General features: G+C 50.5%; 2 protein-coding genes across 2 annotated transcripts; one reads left to right on the top strand and one right to left on the bottom strand.

Annotated features, from left to right (window-relative positions):
* Positions 1-433: 433 nt before the first annotated feature.
* On the top strand, positions 434-8003 carry BEST1 (bestrophin 1; the record flags this gene model as incomplete). Its single annotated transcript, XM_079708565.1, has 9 exons — positions 434-612; positions 1837-1931; positions 2514-2747; positions 3362-3516; positions 3911-3988; positions 4335-4487; positions 4707-4787; positions 5456-5607; positions 7334-8003. Exons 1-9 carry the CDS (start codon positions 461-463, stop codon positions 8001-8003), a joined length of 1770 nt encoding a protein of 589 aa, XP_079564691.1. The 5' UTR covers positions 434-460.
* Positions 8004-9517: 1514 nt separating this feature from the next.
* Positions 9518-12405, bottom strand: FTH1 (ferritin heavy chain 1). Its single transcript, XM_079709034.1, has 4 exons — positions 12104-12405; positions 10379-10525; positions 9939-10064; positions 9518-9842 (listed from the first exon to the last, which is right to left on the bottom strand). The coding sequence occupies exons 1-4, from the start codon at positions 12215-12217 to the stop codon at positions 9678-9680; spliced, it is 552 nt and encodes a 183-aa protein (XP_079565160.1). The 5' UTR covers positions 12218-12405; the 3' UTR covers positions 9518-9677.
* Positions 12406-18470: the final 6065 nt, after the last annotated feature.

Genomic DNA, 18470 nt, shown 5'->3' with positions numbered 1-18470 from the left:
AGCCAGGCTCTGTTCTGGGCACGCGGGACAGGGTGGTGCCAAGGCTGACCATGCCCCTTACCAGTTCTCACTCCAGGGTGGTTGATGGAGCTTGGGGAGCTACTGAACGTGATGGGCTCATAACTCAGGAAGGAGCCCAGCATGAGGACATTTCTGTTGTTGCCTTTGTGGTACAATTTAAGGGCACAGACCTCTCTGTGTCTTCTGTGCCAAGGCTATGGACAGTCCCTGAGCTCACTTTCCTGGCTTCTTGGAGGTCACCTCACCGCCCCCCTCCCAGTGTCCAGATGGGAGAGCTGAGGCCCAGAGAAGGGAAGGGTCCTGGAAAAGGTCACTCATGGGTCCTGGACAGATTCTGAAGAGGTCCCTGCTCCTTCCTGGCCACCCCCCCCCCCATCAGTATCCCTCTCTGTCTGTTCACCAGCACCCAAGCCCACCTGCTGCAGCTCAGTGCCTGGCCATGACCGTCACCTACTCAAGCCAAGTGGCTAATGCCCGTTTAGGTTCCTTCTCCCGCCTGCTGCTGTGCTGGCGAGGCAGCATCTACAAGCTGCTCTACGGCGAGTTCCTCATTTTCCTAATCTGCTACTACATCATCCGCTTCATTTACAGGTACAGGGGGACAAGCCAGGGCTTGGAGCTCCTGGGTGCCTCCCAGCCATCTAGGGGGCCAATGCCCAGAAATAGATAAGGCTGAGCTGGGCTTGTGGTAAACCGTGGGGCCTGAGGCCTGGGGGCTGGGGAAGAGAGAAAAGGAGGCAGCCTTGGGGGGCAACTCAATGTAGGTCGGAGCATCTCAAACACCCTTTCCTCAAACCGAGGGAGGGGCCTTGGAACCCAGGCCTTACCTAGTCCCACTCAGTCAGCCTGTTTCCCTGAATCCCACACAGACTCACAGGCCCATATCATACTTTTTTTTTCCCAATAAAAATGTGTATTTAAACAATAAAAGACAGCTAAAACCACAGAATATATGACAGCATTTTTAACGGAAAAGCATTAATGACGGCAATGCATTAAAAAATATTAACTACATAAAACTCTTGAGTTCATAATGTAAATACTAATAACAAAGCATGTTCATTTTCTTTGGTTGTTACTAGGGTATCAACATACTTAAAAAAATTAAGACTTTATTTTTTAGAGCAGTTTTAGGTTCGTAGCTTAACTGGGTGGAAGGTACAGAGAGTTCCCATATACCCCACCGCTCCTGCTCCACCCACTCAGCCCTCCCCCACTATCAACATCCCACCCCAGTGTGGGACACTTGCGATGACAGATGAACCCACACACACGGACACGTCACTGTCACCCAAAGTCCATAGTTCACCTTAGGGTTCACCCTTGGTGTTGTACATTCTATGGGTTTGGACAAATGTATAATGACTTGTATCCACCATTACAGTGTTGTACAGAACAATTTCATTGCTCTGTGTTCTGCCGATTCATCCCTCCCTACCAGATATTTTTTTTTAAAGACCAAACACTCCTTATTTCAACCTGCTTTCAAACAACTGTCTTTTGGATCCTTTAAAAAGGTCAGTGGTGCCTAAAGCTGACCCCTTCAGCAGGACCTGCCTTCCTCCACCTCATAGAAAACCTCCTGAGGGTTTCTCCTCCAGGCATGGAGCAGAAGGCCCATTGGGGTTTCGGGGCAGCAGGAGAAAGAGGGGGACCTGGCTCAGGCCACAGGGGGGGCCCCAGGCAGGCCAGTGAAAGGGATAGGGAGGTGAGGCTGCCACTCTCCTACCCCGGGCCTGGCTGGACCTGGGACTGGTCTCAGCCATCTCCTCCCAGTGTCTACACATCTTTCCCCCCACCCCTCGCCTTCCCCAGGATGGCCCTGACGGACGACCAGCAGGTGATTTTTGAGAAGCTGACTCTGTATTGTGACAGCTACATCCAGCTCATCCCCATTTCCTTCGTGCTGGGTGAGCTCCCCCCTCCGCGTGTTGGGGTCCCAGTGGCTGCTCCAGGCTCCAGACAGGCAGATCAGGAAGAGCTAGCTGGGGAAGGCCAGTGGCACATCAGTGCCTCTCGGTGGTTCAGGGAAACGGGGAGCCTGCAGCCAGAGGGACTGAAGTTAGACATTAGGAAGGCTGTCCTGCTGTTAGCACTCAAGACCCCACTTTCTTTTTTAAAAATTTATTATTATTTTAAACATCTTTATTGAAGTATAATTGCTTTACATTGCTGTGTTAGTTTCTGCTAAGACCCCACTTTCTGAGGGCAGCGCCGACATTACAGTAGTCTCTGGAGCCTTGCGCAGGAGGGGAGGTATCTGGGGGATTTCTGGGAAAGCAGGCGGGGCCAGAGAGAGAACTCAAGTCTCTCGTGCCTTCATGCGAAGCTCTGATGGTCTCCCCTTCCCAAGCGCCCTCCAGGAGGGCTGGTGCTGGGCCCAGCCCCATTAGAAAGATGGAGAAACCGAGGCGTCGCCCTCGCTGGGCTCTGGCCGCAGCGTGGGCCTTCGCCCCTCGCGCCCCCGCCCCCCTCCCGCCCCTCCTGCCCAGGTTTCTACGTGACACTGGTCGTGACCCGCTGGTGGAACCAATATGAGAACCTGCCATGGCCCGACCGCCTCATGAACCTGGTGTCGTGCTTCGTCGAGGGCAAGGACGAGCAGGGCCGGCTGCTGCGGCGCACGCTCATGCGCTACGCCAACCTGGGCAACGTGCTCATCCTGCGTAGCGTCAGTGCTGCGGTCTACAAACGCTTTCCCAGCCCCCAACACCTGGTTAAAGCAGGTGGGCGGGGCCGGGCGAAGCAGTGGGCGGAGCCAGAGGCTGACGAGGGCGGGGCTGGAGCTGCAGATGGGTGGAGTCAGAGGCCCCAGGGCTGAGGATTGGGTGGGACCAGGAGCGGAGTGGGGTCGAGACCTGGGACGGTGGGGGGGGGGGCGGTATCTGAATTGGACGGGGCGAAGTCAGGGGTCTAAAGGTTGGGAGAGGCCAGGAACAGACTCTAGGAAGATAGGGCTTTGAGATAGGGCTAAGGACTCTTGAGGGATGAGGGAAGAGTGAGGGTTGAGGGCCAGAGTGGGGCTTTGGGAACTGGGAACTGCCCTTCCCCTTCCTGTTCTCCGGTTTCCAGTCTGTACGTCAGCAGTCTCACTCTCTGGCCTTGCCTGACCTGATCCTGGTTAGTAAGACAGATCCCTCTCACGTGCTCAGCCCAGAGCAGCACATAGTAGACACGCAGTGATAATTTGTTGAAAGAAAGAGGATGGCAAAGGAGCTCTGAGGTCCCTATGGGCTCAGCAGGGACTTGGTTTGAACTCTGGGTCCCACCCAGCAGGGCCTGGCCAGCCACCCCTTCTGCAGGTTCCGCTACCCGCTGTCTTCTCCACTCTACCCTGCAGGCTTTATGACCCCCTCGGAACACAAGCACTTACAAAAACTGAGCTTGCCACACAACCCATTCTGGATGCCCTGGGTGTGGTTTGCCAACCTGTCAACAAAGGCCTGGATTGGAGGTCGAATCCGGGACCCTGTCCTGCTCCAGAGCCTGCTCAACGTGAGCCCGCTGCACACATGGGGCTGCTGCAGAGCGGGGAGGGTCATGCCCCACGTGGAACAGGTTTTGTGCAAAGAGAAAGTTTGAGCCTCTGAGGGTCTTCCCAGAGCCTGACTTGGGACTGTAGGATCTTTTCCAGCAGGATTCCGTAGCCCAAGGTGGCCCCTTTCCAATTTCCCCTCCCCTCCCCTCTCTAAAGTGAACCTCCGATATCCTGGTTCCTTTTTGATAGTTGAGGAGGCTGAGGCACAGAGAGGTTAAGTGAGCTGTCCATGACCACACAGCCAGGGCTGGACCATGAACACAAGACCCTGGTATCTGGGGAAGAGCTGGGGGGTGAGCCTGGGAGAGCCGGTGATGGTCAAAAGCCCAAACTTCCCTCCTGCCCCCCTAGGAAATGAACACCTTGCGTACTCAGTGTGGACAGCTGTATGCCTACGACTGGATCAGTATCCCACTGGTGTACACTCAGGTGAGGACTAGGCTGGTGAAGCTGCCCCTTTGGGAAACTGAGGAGGACCCGGGAAGCAGCCTATGATGGAAGGGCTCACTTAGAGGCTGAAGAAGAGGCTCACCCTGGGAGTCAGGTCTGGACTTGGCAGGTTGTCTCTAGTGCCAAGTTCAAAGAGTCCAGGTCCCTGCCTGGTCCAGGTGGTGGAGGCAGTGTGATCATCCCCATTTTAAAGAGGAGACCACAGAGACCCAAAGTCACACAAGTGTGCAACTCAGAACAAGACCCATCCTCCCAGCCTAGGGAGCTTCCTGATCCCACGGTCCCCAACCAGCCCATTTCCGCCAACACCTCCTTTCCCTCCCAGGTGGTGACCGTGGCAGTATACAGCTTCTTCCTGGCTTGCCTGATTGGGCGGCAGTTTCTGAACCCAGCCAAGGCCTACCCCGGCCACGAGATGGACCTCGTTGTACCCCTCTTCACATTCCTGCAGTTCTTCTTCTATGCTGGCTGGCTGAAGGTGAGCCTCCCCGGGACAAGGCCAGCTGTGGCCCAGGGAGTCATGGCCAGTTAGGAGAGGAGGGTCCCTACATAGTGCCTTTGGAGACAGTGGTCAGGCGGGAAGGGCATCACTGAGGGGGGTGGAGAGGGGGACATGGCAGGAGCCAAGGTTTAAGGGTGGGAGCAAGGCTGCAAGGGGTTCCACCTGAGGATTTCCAGAGCCTCACCTACCCCCAAGGTGGCAGAGCAGCTCATCAACCCGTTCGGAGAGGATGATGATGACTTTGAGACCAACTGGATTGTCGACAGGAGTTTGCAGGTATGAGGGGAGGAAGAGAGCCTGTCCCATGGCCCCTCCCCAAACTGGACCCAGGAAGGGGGCCCCACAGTTCTGTAGGGAGGCCTCACAGTGAATTGCCCAACCATTTACTCACAGGATTCTCAGCCTAACTTTTTTTTTTTTTTTTTTCATCATTTCATATCTTATATTAAGTTAACTGATACATTTTGAGTTGATTTATGTATATGGTATGAGGTAGGGTTCCAACTTGATTCTTTTATGTTTGGATATCAAATCGTCCCAGCACCATTCACTGAAGAGACTATTCTTTTCCCCATTGATTGGTCTTGGCACACCTCTAGTTTTCTACATTTTCCTTCCTCTCCTGTGAGCAAGATCAAATCCAGCAGTATGTGGACAACTTAAGAAGCTCTCACAGTTCTGAAGTCTGGAAGTCTGAGATCAGGGTGACAGCATGGTCAAGTAAGGGCTTTCTTGTGGATTGCAGGCTTTTCATTGTATCCTCATTGGAAGGGGCTCTCAGCCTAACTTTTGAGGCTACAGGCTGCATCAGTCTCTCCATTTCACAGGAAGGGAAACTGAGGCCCAGAGAGAGACAAGTGACCTCTCCAAGTCACCTGGCAAATTCATGGTCCTGCTTGGGCTGACCTTTCTGTTGGACTTCTCCTTCTGTCCCCAATGACCAGGTGTCCCTGTTGGCTGTAGATGAGATGCACCAGGACCTGCCGCCGATGGAGCGAGATATGTACTGGAATGAGCCAGAACCACATCCCCCCTACACAGCCGCTTCTGCCCAGTCTCGTCGGCCCTCCTTTTTCGGCTCCACCTTCAACATCAGGTGGGAAGTGCCAGGGAACCACTTCGGTGGATAGAAAACCCCAAGTGCAAGGGCCTGCCTAAGAACTTAGAATAGTATTAGTTAATGCATATTGGGTGCCTATTAAGTGCTGGGCGTTGTACTAAGCTCTTTACATATATTAGCTATTCCCCCCCCATCCCGCTCCAATAACCTTGGTTTGTTATCTCCGATTTTCAGATGATTAAGTCCAGGTTCAGAGAGGTTAAGTCAGTTGCCCAACCCAAGGTCACATAGCTAGCAAGCAGCACAGGTGGGCCAGGTATGTCTGGGTCCAACTCCACACCCTTAACCCTTACCCTGTGCTGTGTAAGGACTCTTAAAGCTATAAGGGCTCTTAGGTAGTCTCCAATCTAAGCCCCACTCCTTATCCAGAGTTGGAAACTGAGGCTTAGAGAGAGAAGGGACTTACTCAAGGGCAGTCAGCGATTAGTGATGCAGCTGGGATGTCAGGGCCTGGTTCCTGACTCTGGTTCAGAGCTATGTTTCCTGATAAGCCAGGGTGTTGGGATGGGGAGTGGGAGTGGGGTTCCCTGGGCAAGGGAGCAAGCAAGAGGCTGGGTCATCACAGGTACCTTCGGAGTAGACTTCTTGCTACAGAGTACGGGCCTCAGGTCAGCCCACAGCAGCCACATTTTCCCCCACATGGGTCCTCTTTCCCTGATTTGGTTAGAATCCCTTTTGAGCTGTAGCTGGGCCACGGCGGGCTGAAGGGCCGCCCCAGACAGCTCTCTCTCCCTAGGATGACAGAGTGGAGGGGACTTTGGAGAGTGTTTGCTGCATCCCAGGGTCTATCCCATCAAGGTTTTCTTCCACAGTATTAAAAGCACTGTTCTCTTTTTAAGAACCGAATATCCTATTAAGCTGTAATTAGAATTAGCTAGAGTCTCTAGTTGGTGTGAGGAAGGTTTGGATAAGTGATCAAATGGTCAAGGATGGAGGCTTGCTTAGGTCAGAAACATTGCTGGAGGTCGCCTCTGAGTTTTCCATGGTTTGTAGCCCAGCTGCTGGGGAAGGAGGGTAACAGAGAATAATAACACATAGACCTTGCCTCCAAGAAACACACAATGTAGTGAGGGAGCTCAAACCCAGGGCCCAGACTCTGGATACAAGGTACAAAGTACTGGATGCCTGGGCAAGGTACAGAGTATAGAACAGAGATCGCCTTTGGCTGCCTGAGAGGTGGCCTCCAGCTGGATCTGGAGCTGGGCCTTGAAGCATGGGGAGAATTTGGACGTGGGCAAAGGTGGCCACATTCAGGGGTGGGTAGGCTTTCTCTTGCAGAGTAAAGGCTTTAGGCTCCCGGGAAGCCAGACTTCTCTCTGGGGGGATACTGCTCCCCAGTGGAACCACAAATCCCTGGCTTACTCAGAGTCACTCCTGGGCCTCACGTGACCATCCATACCTGGGGAAGAGTAGTTCAGATTGCCTCAAGTGAGGGGTTTCAAAGGGAAAATGTGGGTGCTGAAGAGGAAGCCCTTAAATACCAGGCTAGGGAGGGAGCCACAGAACAGTGAGGTGAGCTCGGCCAGGAGGGATTAATTGAGAGGTACAGGATGGATCAGCAGAGAGGTGAGTCAAAGGTGAGGTGAGGAAGACTGTGTGTCCTGGGCCTTGGGCCAGAGGGAGAAGAGAGGGTAAGGGAGAAGTCAGGTCAGGCTTCAGGCCATTGTCCGCCCACTAACCCGAGTCTCCTGTTTCTTTCTAGTCTGGGTAAGGAGGATATGGAGTTCCAGGCAGATCCGGAGGAGGAGCAGGGTGCTCACACTGGCATCACTGGCCGTTTCCTAGGGCTGCAATCCCATGACCGCCAGCCCCCCAGGACAAACTCAAAGACCAAACTACTGTGGCCGAAGAAAGAAATCCTTTCCTATGAGGGCCAGCCCAAGAATCTCGGGGGAGCCGGATGGGACACCAGTGATCAGGAAGACAGCAAGGCCTGGAAAGGGGAGGATGCCTTCAAGTCCGCTGTGCTATATGGGAGGTCAGGCTACCACAGTGCCCCCCAGACACCCCTCAGCCACACCCCTATGGTCTTCCCACCTGGACAGTCAGCACCCTCAAGCCTCTGCAAAGTCTCAGGCATAGATGACACTGTCAAAGACCAAAGCCTTCAGCCTGCAACTCCCAGGTCCAAGAAGAGTTTTGAATTGCTCCCAGAGAGTGCTGGGGCCTCAACGGAGCACCCGGAAGTGAGTCACATGAGGAGGAAAACTGTTGAGTTTAACCTAACGGACATGTCAGAGGCCCCTGAACATCTCAGAGAACCGCATTTGGGACAGTCGACAAGCAACATACACACTATACTCAAAGATCGTGGCGATCCCTATTGGGCCTTGGAAAACAGGTCTGTCCTCTACCCAAACCAGGGTCACTAAACACCCCAGCCCACCAGGGGTGGTCCCCACCAGCTTCCCTTGCTCTGAAGCCCACCCTACTTCCAGTTTTCCTATGGTCCTGTGGCTGCCAGCCAGGGCATGCCCAGCACTGGCTTGGGGCACGCACCTGGCCGCCACAGCAGGGGCTCTAGGGAAGTGTTGGCCATTTCTGCCTATTTCACCCAAGAGCCTGACTCACCAAGACTTCTCTGGGGCCCAGGTATAGGAAGATGAGGTTGCACCGACAAGAGTAACGCCGAAGGGCCACTAAGCCAGGCTTACATGGGCTGACGTTACCAGTGGGCCCAGCTCACCTTAAGCAGGGGTGGCAGACATAAAAATACAGGCAGAACTCGGGACTCTAGACTGTAGCCCAAGAACTCAACTTACTGCCCAGGCTTAGCTGGGAGGCCGCATATGAGCACTCCCCCATAACCAGTGGTGGTCCTGAAGCACTCCTGGAAAGGATGCCACACTCCTGGGAACTGGCAGATGGTAAGGTGGGGCAATCCAGGTCCCCTGCGGTATCTTACTGCTTTGGGGACCTCACCAAAAGACTTCCGAACTTAAATGAGCTCTTCATGCACCTTTGAGGCCAACCTAAAGCTGTCACAGTACCACCAGATGTTTGCCTTTATTCCAGGTTCCCTGGACACTCACTCACCCAATTAGACCCACCCCCCCAACCCCAGCCCCCAATCACGATGTGAAAAGGAAGTGTAACTTCTCATTTCTAATGATTTTCAAACAGTTATTCTGAGGTCAGAATACCTAGCTTTGTATTGAAAACTGAAAAGGCCTAACATCTGTCATACTTCCAAGGGCCAGATGGAAACTTACAAATCCCTGCGGCTGGTTTAGGAAACAATGTTAATGTAGTTGGTTAGCAAGGACCCAGACGGCTCCGCAGTCTTCTAACACTACTCACTGGTTAATATTCAAGATCTCTCAACCTCTTCCCTCCCACTGCAGCTATTTTCCTATTGAAATGAAGGTATCTTTCCATACTCATGTAAACTTTGCTCAAATTCTCACTAGGGATGAAGCACATTCCTAGCCTGCTTCCCAAGGGGGATGCTTCACCGGCCTGGTCCTACCTGCGTGTACACCAGCAGGACACTGATCCAGTCATAGCCATATAGCTGTCCACACTGAAGAATATGTCCCTACAACAGCCTGAATTAAATGGTTACCTTAATGGAGAACAAGAATCAGTAGCTTCAAGTCTACTTTAAGCCTTAAAATGCTTTTTGTACATATAAATTGTGAAAGCCAGAACTACTGGAAACATATAAAAACACCTAATTCAGAATCAGGAATCCTTAAGTCCTGTCTGAATTCAAAACACTCAAGCTTTGGTATCCTTCCCAAACTAAGGAATTTAGTAAGTAAATACAAACCCTCCTAAGCGTTTCACTTTGATTAGTGTGACTGAACCACGGTGGCACTTACAAATTTAATGAAGATGGCCTAGATACATTTCTAGCCCAACCCAAGAATTCAAAGACAACAGCTGGGTACCAAATTACTTTATTTGAAGGAATGGTACTAAGGAAAAGACTTGTAGATATTTTGGTACAACTTACAGAAAAGGTAAAGGTAACCCAAACATGCATGCACAGCCTTGGTGACCAGGGAAGTCACCCCTGTAGCTACAGGAAGCCAGCCTAAGGCTTAGCTCTCATTATCACTATTTCCCAGGGTGTGCTTGTCAAAGAGATACAGTGCCATGCCAGATTCGGGGGCCCCCATCGTGCGCAAGTTGGTTACGTGGTCACCCAATTCTTTAATGGATTTCACCTGCTCATTCAGATAATGAGTCTCAATGAAGTCACACAACTAGAAAAGAGAACAAGAAAACAAGTTATTGGGAAGCTTCCCCAGCCCCTAAGACAAATGATTTCTTCCATTTACTCCCAGGTTGCCAATACTCACATGGGGGTCATTTTTCTCAGTGGCCAGTTTGTGCAGTTCCAGTAGTGACTGATTCACACTTTTTTCCAAGTGTAGCGCACATTCCATTGCATTCAGCCCATTCTCCCAGTCATCACGGTCTGGTTTCTGAATGAGAGGAGATTAAGTCAGTGCATCTGCAACCTCCACCACTTAAACCACAAATCAGCAAGCATCTAATGTGTAACAACCGCGCTTGGCAAAAGGAACAGCCAAGTTCCCCCTGACAACCGTTTCCAATTTAATATCCTTGCCCATTACTGTCCGCCAACTTTAGCTTAGACAGTGGGCCCGAAAAAGCGCAAAAGACAAAAACCCAATGTACCCTCATCTAATAAAGGCAACTGCTGGGCTCAGTGATTTCTGACGTCAGAGGACTGCTAGACAGATGCGGCATGAAGACCCTAGGATCTTCCGTTCACCTTGATATCCTGGAGGAAGATTCGGCCACCCCGTTGGTTCTGCAGCTTCATCAGTTTCTCAGCATGCTCCCTCTCCTCACAAGATTGGTGAAGAAAGTATTTGGCAAAGTTCTTCAAAGCCACATCATCGCGGTCAAAATAGTACGACTGAAAGCAGTACATGAACATGTTAGGGATTCCCAAAGGAAGGCAGTCTGCTAGCCTAGGCTTCCTTCTCAAAGCCCAGCAAGAAAGGGTCTGAGCATAGGAAGACTGGAGCAGGGTGTGTTCCTGGACTGAACATGACAGTAATTAGTTTTTACTCTGAAACACAAAAACGAAACTTGGTCCTTGAAACTGAAACTTCGCTACAAGGAACCGTTAGAATATCATGGGAATTGCCTCCACCATGGAACATCTTAAGCATCTGTTTAAGTGCAGAGTAAAGTTCTTACAGCCCCTGTCAAATTTGGTTGAAGAGATGTTGGAGTATTTACCCTGCGCTGTTAGTGCCTTGTCTCCCTCCTCCCTGGGTAATCCATGTTAAAACATGAGTCGCGGGCTTCCCTGGGGGCGCAGTGGTTGGGAGTCCGCCTGCCGATGCAGGGGACACGGGTTCGTGCCCCGGTCCGGGAAGATCCCACATGCCGTGGAGCGGCTGGGCCCGTGAGCCATGGCCGCTGAGCCTGCGCGTCCGGAGCCTGTGCTCCGCAACGGGAGAGGCCACAACAGTGAGAGGCCCGCGTACCACAAACAAACAAAAAAATCATGAGCTGCCAGCTCACAGCAGGCTGATGGATATGTAAAATTAACTCACTAGGCAAGATAACAGTTGTGGGCAATGCCAACGTATGTAAATATGTTACCAGTAGCAAGCAAAAATTTTAGTCCCTTTTACCCCCTTGCTGTATTCAGTTGTTCCTGAAATGCAATGACAGTCATAGAAATCCAGGCGTATTCCAAACCCATCCGGAACACGTCTATTCTTGGATGATTTGCAAAACGTAATAAGACAATTATAACTAAAACTCCTACCACACCGATTAAAACCAGAATTTTGGAAAACTGATTCCACCGATTACTGCATGGAAAATTTTCAGGCCCCGTAACTGTTGATGGACTGTATCCAAGAACTAAAGGTTCAATTACGCCACAACCCTTAGACACAAAAAAGATAAAGAATACGAGTGGCAGACAACTCGGTGTCGGCTGAAAGGGAGATTTCTAGAAATATGCTTCAATTCAAGCGGGACTTAAAGAGATAAGCAGAGCAGAGAGGTGGAGGCGGCTGTTCGGCCCACGAGAGATAAACCACTTCGCACCAGCCCCCATAGGTGGACACCATTACCCAGCAGGCTCCGCCGGGCTCAGGGGGATGGGAGCCGGACCTCCTCAGCACCGCCCCCCATCACGTGATCGAATGCAGAAGGGATGGAAATGCGAAAATCCACCTTCCTAACTAAACGGTCGTACTGGTGGCAAGTGTGGCAACCCCGGGAGAAAACTCAGCTCTTTTTAAATAAACTGAGGTGCGCAGAGGCGGCCCTGGCCCACGAGGAAGCACTCCCAGGGGCCAACTGCTCAGAATTTCTGCGCAGGAGTTCTAGAGGACCCCGACCAGCCTCCATTTTCCAGAAGGGCGCACGGAGGCGGGAGGCGGGAGGCGGGGGTCCCTCCCGGTAACCACATCCCCGCCCTGCCGCCAGGGAGGCCGCGCCCGCCCCCCGTGGGACCGCCCGCGCTCACCATGGATAGGTAGACGTAGGAGGCGTAGAGCTCCAGGTTGATCTGGCGGTTGATGGCAGCCTCCGAGTCCTGGTGGTAGTTCTGGCGCACCTGCGAGGGGGACGCGGTCGTCATGGCGGGCGGCTGAGGTGAAACGGTGGCGGTGGCTGCGCGGCGCTGTAACGGCGGCGGGACCTTGGGGCGGTCGGAGGGCGCTGTGAGATGGTGGCGAGGGCAGGCTCTGAGCGGCCGGCCGGAGCGGGGAACGAGCGCCGGGTTCCGTCCAAGCACTGTTGAAGCAAGAAACCGCGGCGACTCTCCGCGAGGACTGTGGCGCAGGTGACTATTGCCTGGCTCTTATAGCGGGAATGGGCGTCAGGCCCGCCGCGGCCAATCACGCCGCCCGCCCGCCGAACTGAGCCCCGCCCCTTCCGGTGGACGCGCGGCCCCCGCCCCGCTGGGGGGTGGGGGAAGGAGGGGTGGGTTTGGGTTGCCTGGAGGCTGCAGCTTGTTCCCTGGAGCGTGGGGCTCGTTTCGTGGGGTTGGAGAGAAAACCTGAGCGGGGGCCGGAAGCCCAGCTCGGAGCCCTGACCCCGGTGGCGTCCTGGGTCTTGAAACCGACAGGAAACTGCCCCTGGCCCCGGGGGCGTCAGGGCGATTCCGAGGTCCCAGAAGGCACCCTGAGACTCTTGGCCAAGGGCACGTTAAAAATCAGAGCGGTAGAGCCGCAGTTGCCACACCCCGAGGTGATTACTTCGTGATGCAAATAGGGAACCTGGAGGGTGAACGCGGGCCCGAGGAGGCCGAGTGAGTCAGAGGTCGGGCTGGGAAAGGGCTCAATTTCTCTTCCTCAAAGCTTAGAAAGGGACCGAATGCAGGCGGGGTGGGGCCCACGGCCTGTCGCGGGTCGACCCCTCTTCCGGCTCCGGCGACCCGGTCCGCCGTTTGCTGAAAGCAAACATGGCTCCTCGTGCATTTGATACAACAAAGGCTGGGCGAGCCGTGTTTCCCAAGAGACTGCGGAGACCGCCTTCCCGAGGGAACCGTGGGGATGAGCCATTAAATTCTGAGGAAATCGCTGGTAGCTTAAAGCTCAGAGACTAGGGGTTAGAAAATAGAGAAGAAGCCGCTTGGGTCTGGAAAGGATGCCAATGCCGCGAGGCCATTTTGAAAAGGCCTCTTTTATTGGCCCCAGTCCCAGGAGCCTCGGGCTGAGCAGGCCCTACAGGGAGCCACCCCCAGGTTGTCCTTGGAGAGAAGCTAATGGCGCTGAATGAATGTGTGCGACAGATGCCAGGGACCTTGGGGGGGTGGGGACACAGGGGCACTGCGTGTGTCTTGCAGCAGTGTCCCCAGCACTGAATGGGTGTGAATTCGTGGATGGCAGAACTGGACGGAGCTAGGCCGAGCGCCTGCGCCCCAGCCTGCTCTCCTCAGGGTCACTATTCTTAGCCAGGTTCTTCAACACATGGGTGGGAGACCTACCCAAGTACCTTTTCAGGACGTTCACAAACATGCAACTGGAAGCTGGACTTCCAAACCTTTAAAAAACATTTTTTTAAAATTTCAATTAAAAAAAGAAAGAATGAAAAAAAAAGAATGTATGTCTCTATAACTGAATCACTTTGCTGTACAGCAGAAATTAACAACATTGTAAATCAACTATTTCAATTTAAAAAACTTTAAAAAAGGAACTTTACTCAAATATTAAGTTGCTGATGGAATTATGGCAGTTTCTCTCTTGCATCTGTTACTCATTTCAAAATGAACATGTGTTACTTTAAGGAAAAAAATTTTTAGTGGGGCTAGAGCTACATATGATAAAATAAGCAGAAGGATGGTGGGAGAATACAGACAAGGAGTGCCTTACCCAGTCTGGGATAGGAAGTCAGGGAAAGCTTCCCTAACAAAGTGACACTTGAGGGGGACTTCCCTGGTGGTCCAGTGGTAAAGAAGCCACCTTCCAATGCGGGGGATGTGGGTTCCATTCCTGTTCAGGGGACTAAGATCCCACATGCTGCAGGGCAACTAAGCCCGCGTGCCACAACTGTTGAGCTCGCATGCCACAAACTACAGAGCACACTCTCTTTGGAGCCCGCACACCACAACTAGAGAAGAGAAAACCCACTTGCCAAAACTAGAGAGAAGCCCGACAGCCGCAACTAGAGAGAAACCCAAGCAGACTGAGGGCCATAATGAAAAGATTCCATATGCCTCAACAAAGATCCTGTGTGCCTCAACTAAGACACGATGCAGCCAAAAAAAAAAGGAAAATAAATATTGAAAAAGAAAAAGTGACACTTGAACTAAGTGTCACTTAGTTCAAGGAAAAGTAAAAGAAGGAAAAGTAAAAGAAAGGTGAAAGGGAGGAAGGAGATGAGGGAATTCCAAGCAGAGAGAGCAGCATATGTAAAGGTATAAGGTGTGGAAATGCATGGCCTATCCAAGGCACCTTAAGAAAATGTGTTGGCCTGAAAGTAGAGTCCATGTTTGTGAAGCCTGGAAGGGTAGTATAGGGGCAAGGTCAGGAAGGGTTGTGTGTGGTAAAAAGGGGTTAAATCTTATCCTGGAGGACATGGAGACCCTTAAGGATTTCTAGCCAGAGAAATAACGACGTTAGTTTTGTTTCTAGAAATCTTACACTGAATCAACAGAAAAACTATTAGGGTAAGAGTATGGCAAAGTTACCAGATGCAAAGTTTTCCTATGTGTCAGTAACCAGTTAGACAATGAAGTGAAAGAAAAAATTTCTTCATTTACAATGGCAACAAAAGCTTAAAGTATCTAGGAATAAAGTTACCAAATGTGTGAAGAAAACTATAAATGTTTACTGCTGGACAGAAAAGAAAACTTGCATAAATGAAGAGACACCATGTTTCTACATAGCCAACCTCAGTTTTGCAAAGATGTCAATTCTCCCCAAATTAACTTATAAATTCAGTGCAATTTCTGTAAAACTCAGTGGTCTTTTGGAACCTTGACAAAATGATTCTAAAGTTCATTTGGAAGAGTGTGTAGAAAAGCTGACAAGCATTTGGGGGAAAAAAATGTTATGAGGTTAGATTTGTCCTCCCTGATATAAAAAAAAAAGTATAAATATAATATTATAAAGCAGTTGGTACTGGCACAGGAAAAGGTTAGTAGATCAATGCAACTAAACAGTTTTACCCCCATATGAATGGGAACTTGGTACATGCTAAAGTGGCATTTCAATTAGGAGAGAAAGAATGGGTTCAACAAATGATTGTGAAACAATAGTCATGTGGTGAAAAATGACTCAGCATTTCAAAAATACGTTCCAGATGGATTAAAGATCCAAGCCTTAAAAAACAAAAAAACAAAACAAAAAAACCCCTATGAAGTCATTAGAAGAATATATAGAAAATTATCTTTTAGAATTTGGGGGTAGGGAGTGTTCTTCTGAGGCTGCCTTAAAAAAAAAAAACAACCTATAAAGTCATTAGAAGAATATATAGAAAATTATCTTTTAGAGTTTGGGGGTAGGGAGTGTTCTTCTGAGGCTGCCTTAAAAAAGGAAGCCAGCTGGCAGATATGACTACTTGAAAATCTGGACGATGGGAGAGCAAGAAGGACCAACTCTTGAACTACGCCAAAGAAAAAGTGAAGTCCAAGTCTTCAGAAAACAAAGAGTATATGCCAAAGCAGAGAAAATCGATGACACTAACAGTTCCTGAAAGAGCTCCAAAACGAAACAAGATTGCAAAACAGAATGTTACTAGAGTGCCTTGGTTATCAGGTCAGGTGCATTTGATTACAGGAAAGATAAATTTAGAACAGAACTGGCCCCTTTGGCAGTGGGGGTGAAGAGGAAAATAGGGAATCCAAAATTTCTGGGACTTGTAGTATTGAAGTTAGAACTCTTTGTCTTTTTCAACCAGTAAAACATGAAACCAAGAAATGCTTTGAGTAACAAAGGCTGATTAAGATGAATCCTCAGGGTAATGACCAAATCAAGGGCATGGCTGTCACACAGTTTGTTAAAATTTTTGAATGGATTAAGGTAGTTTCTAGGAAGTCCTTTCAGTTGGATCAAGCGCTGGGAGGCGGGGGGAAGAGCAAAGGGTGTGGTCCCACCAGAGCTTGATGAATTCAAAATACATGGAGTTAAATCTTTGAGAGAGGCATATCTAGAAAAATATTGTGAATGTAGTTATTGGAATATGAAGCTAACTGGTATCAAGTAGGTAAAAAGCCAACAAAATTGTTCTTTTCTTTGCAAAAATGAGTGATTTAATTTTTTAAAATAAAGGTGTAACTAACATAAATAAAATGCAGAATCTCAGGTGTTTCATTAAATGTGTTTTGACACTTGAATACAGCTGAAACAAGATGCAGAACATTTCCATTATCCCAGAAAGTTTCTTTGTACCCCTTTCCAGTAGGTTTCCCCCATACCCCTCAAGAAAAGCACTCTTCTGATATTGATTAACTAACTTTGCATGTTCTAGAATTTCATATGGATGGAATCATACAACAAAAATGAAAAGCTGTAAGACAAAAGATGCCGTAAACAAAGTTAAAATATAAATGACAATTAAGTTAGCATTTGTAGCTTGCTAAGTAGTGAAAATTAATAACCATACTCTACAATATATATTCGTATGTATAACCGTATATTGTAGACATATTGTCTTCCCTGCTGCTGTATACTGTAAGCTCCTGGTGGGCAGGCATTAGTTCTGTAGTCTCCATCTTGCACTTCAAGCATTTTGCCAGATACTTGTAACTTGGTCCTCCGTATTTGTTGAATGAATGGATGGATGCATGATTGAATGTGGAGGATAGTTTAAAGTCAGACAAGAGGGCTGGGTACCTGTTGGGAGGTAACAGCCCTAGTTCTCAGTGAGTAGAAGAGACAGAAAGCAGATTTGAGAGATATGGAGAAGACAGAACAGACAGGATGAGGTAACTGATCGGATAGCTGTGGAGGGGGGTGGTACGGGGGGGTGGCAGGTGGGCAAGAGAGCCCCCAGCTTTTTGGCCCGGGCAGCTGAGTTGCTGCTGCCGTTCACTGAGGATGGGGGCACAGAAGGAAATGCAGTTTGGGGGGAAGTTTGCTGAAGGAGGCCAGCTTGGTTTTGCACTGGATTTGCTGAGTTTCAGGGCCTCCAGGACACCCAGGTGGACAGAGCCAACATGAAGTTGGACTCACCGGAAGGAAGTTGTTCTGGGGCAGAAAGGAGGTTTCTTGGCTCCGTGCTTGGTTAAAACACATGCAGCTGCAGTGACCATCACGGCAAAACTGAGGGGGTCAGCTTGGGATGTAGAAGGCCACTGGGGGAGGGCGGCTGGGAAAAATGAAAGGGCAATCTTGTGCTGGGGTGTGTGTGTGTGTGTGTGTGTGTGTGTGTGTGTGTGCTTGGGCCTGTTCCACACCTTCTGGGAACGCTGGGGTGTCCGAACTGCCATCTCCAAGCCTCTAGATTCTTCCGAAGCCCTGGCCTGGTCTTTGGACCTTTGTTGACCAGGATTCTGCCTCCCTCCCCTCCAGCCCCGGCTCCTCTGAGAAGGTGGGGAGCTTGGCTGGCCTCCCTGGGGACAGCTGCCTCTGCGGGAGGAGCCTCAGGCTAGGGAAGAGCCAGGCCTGTGGTTTCTGGAGGAATCCAGCTCACCCGGGAGGGGGCAGAGGTGGGGGATGGGATGGAGAACTGCTGCCCCACCGTGACTCAGCATTCTGCTGGGCTGGAGGGGTTGGGCTTGGCCTCCAAAAGTGCTCTGTCATCCGGGGGAGGGGAACGTTGGAGGGCTTTACTATAGGGTAAGCCACATTTGGTAGTGTGTCCGGGTGTCCTGGCTGGACCTGGAACAAAGGGATCTAGTTCACCCACCCAGGCCTCAGATAGTGTTTCTGCAGGAAAGGGAAGGTGTCACTTTTCACACACCCGTTTCTTTTTTGTTTGTTTATTTGTTTTTCTTTTTTTTAATATTTTTTTCTTTTCTTCTTTTCTTTTTTTTTTTTTTGGCCTCGCTGCTCGGCTTGCAGGATCTTAGTTGCCTGCCCAGGGACTGAACCCATGCCCTCGGCAGTGAAAGCGCAGAGTCCTAACCACTGGACCACCAGGGAATTCCCTTTTCTTTTTTTCTGTGCCTGTTTCTTCCTCAGTGCTTTCCTGCCTCACAGTGAGTTCTCAACAGATGCTGGGTCTCTCTTTCCTTTCTAGGGATTGTTGCTATGGGGTTATGATTCCACAGCTGGAAAATCATAGGCCCTGGAATGTTAAGGCTCAGAAAGAACTTCAGAGTTTCCAAATCACTGTATTTTACAGATAAAGAGGTGAGAGGCCCGTAGAAGGCCAGGGCTTGCCTAAGGCCATCATCACTGGCAGAAACACAAGCTGAAAATGAAGGACAAGGCACATGAGGGCAT

The sequence above is a fragment of the Hyperoodon ampullatus genome (genome assembly GCF_949752795.1).
Source record: "Hyperoodon ampullatus genome assembly, chromosome: 7".
NCBI lineage: Eukaryota > Metazoa > Chordata > Mammalia > Artiodactyla > Ziphiidae > Hyperoodon > Hyperoodon ampullatus.
Note: the sequence above shows the minus strand (reverse complement) of the source record. Positions and strands in the feature narration are given on the sequence as shown.

Coding starts and splice junctions, on each gene's coding strand:
- FTH1 (XM_079709034.1), bottom strand. CDS start 12,217: ATGACGACCGCGTCCCCCTCGCAGGTGCGCCAGAACTACCACCAGGAC. Junction 10,526..12,103: donor CCTACGTCTACCTATCCATG/GTGAGCGCGGGC, acceptor TACTGCTTTCAG/TCGTACTATTTTGACCGCGA. Junction 10,065..10,378: donor TCTTCCTCCAGGATATCAAG/GTGAACGGAAGA, acceptor CCTCTCATTCAG/AAACCAGACCGTGATGACTG.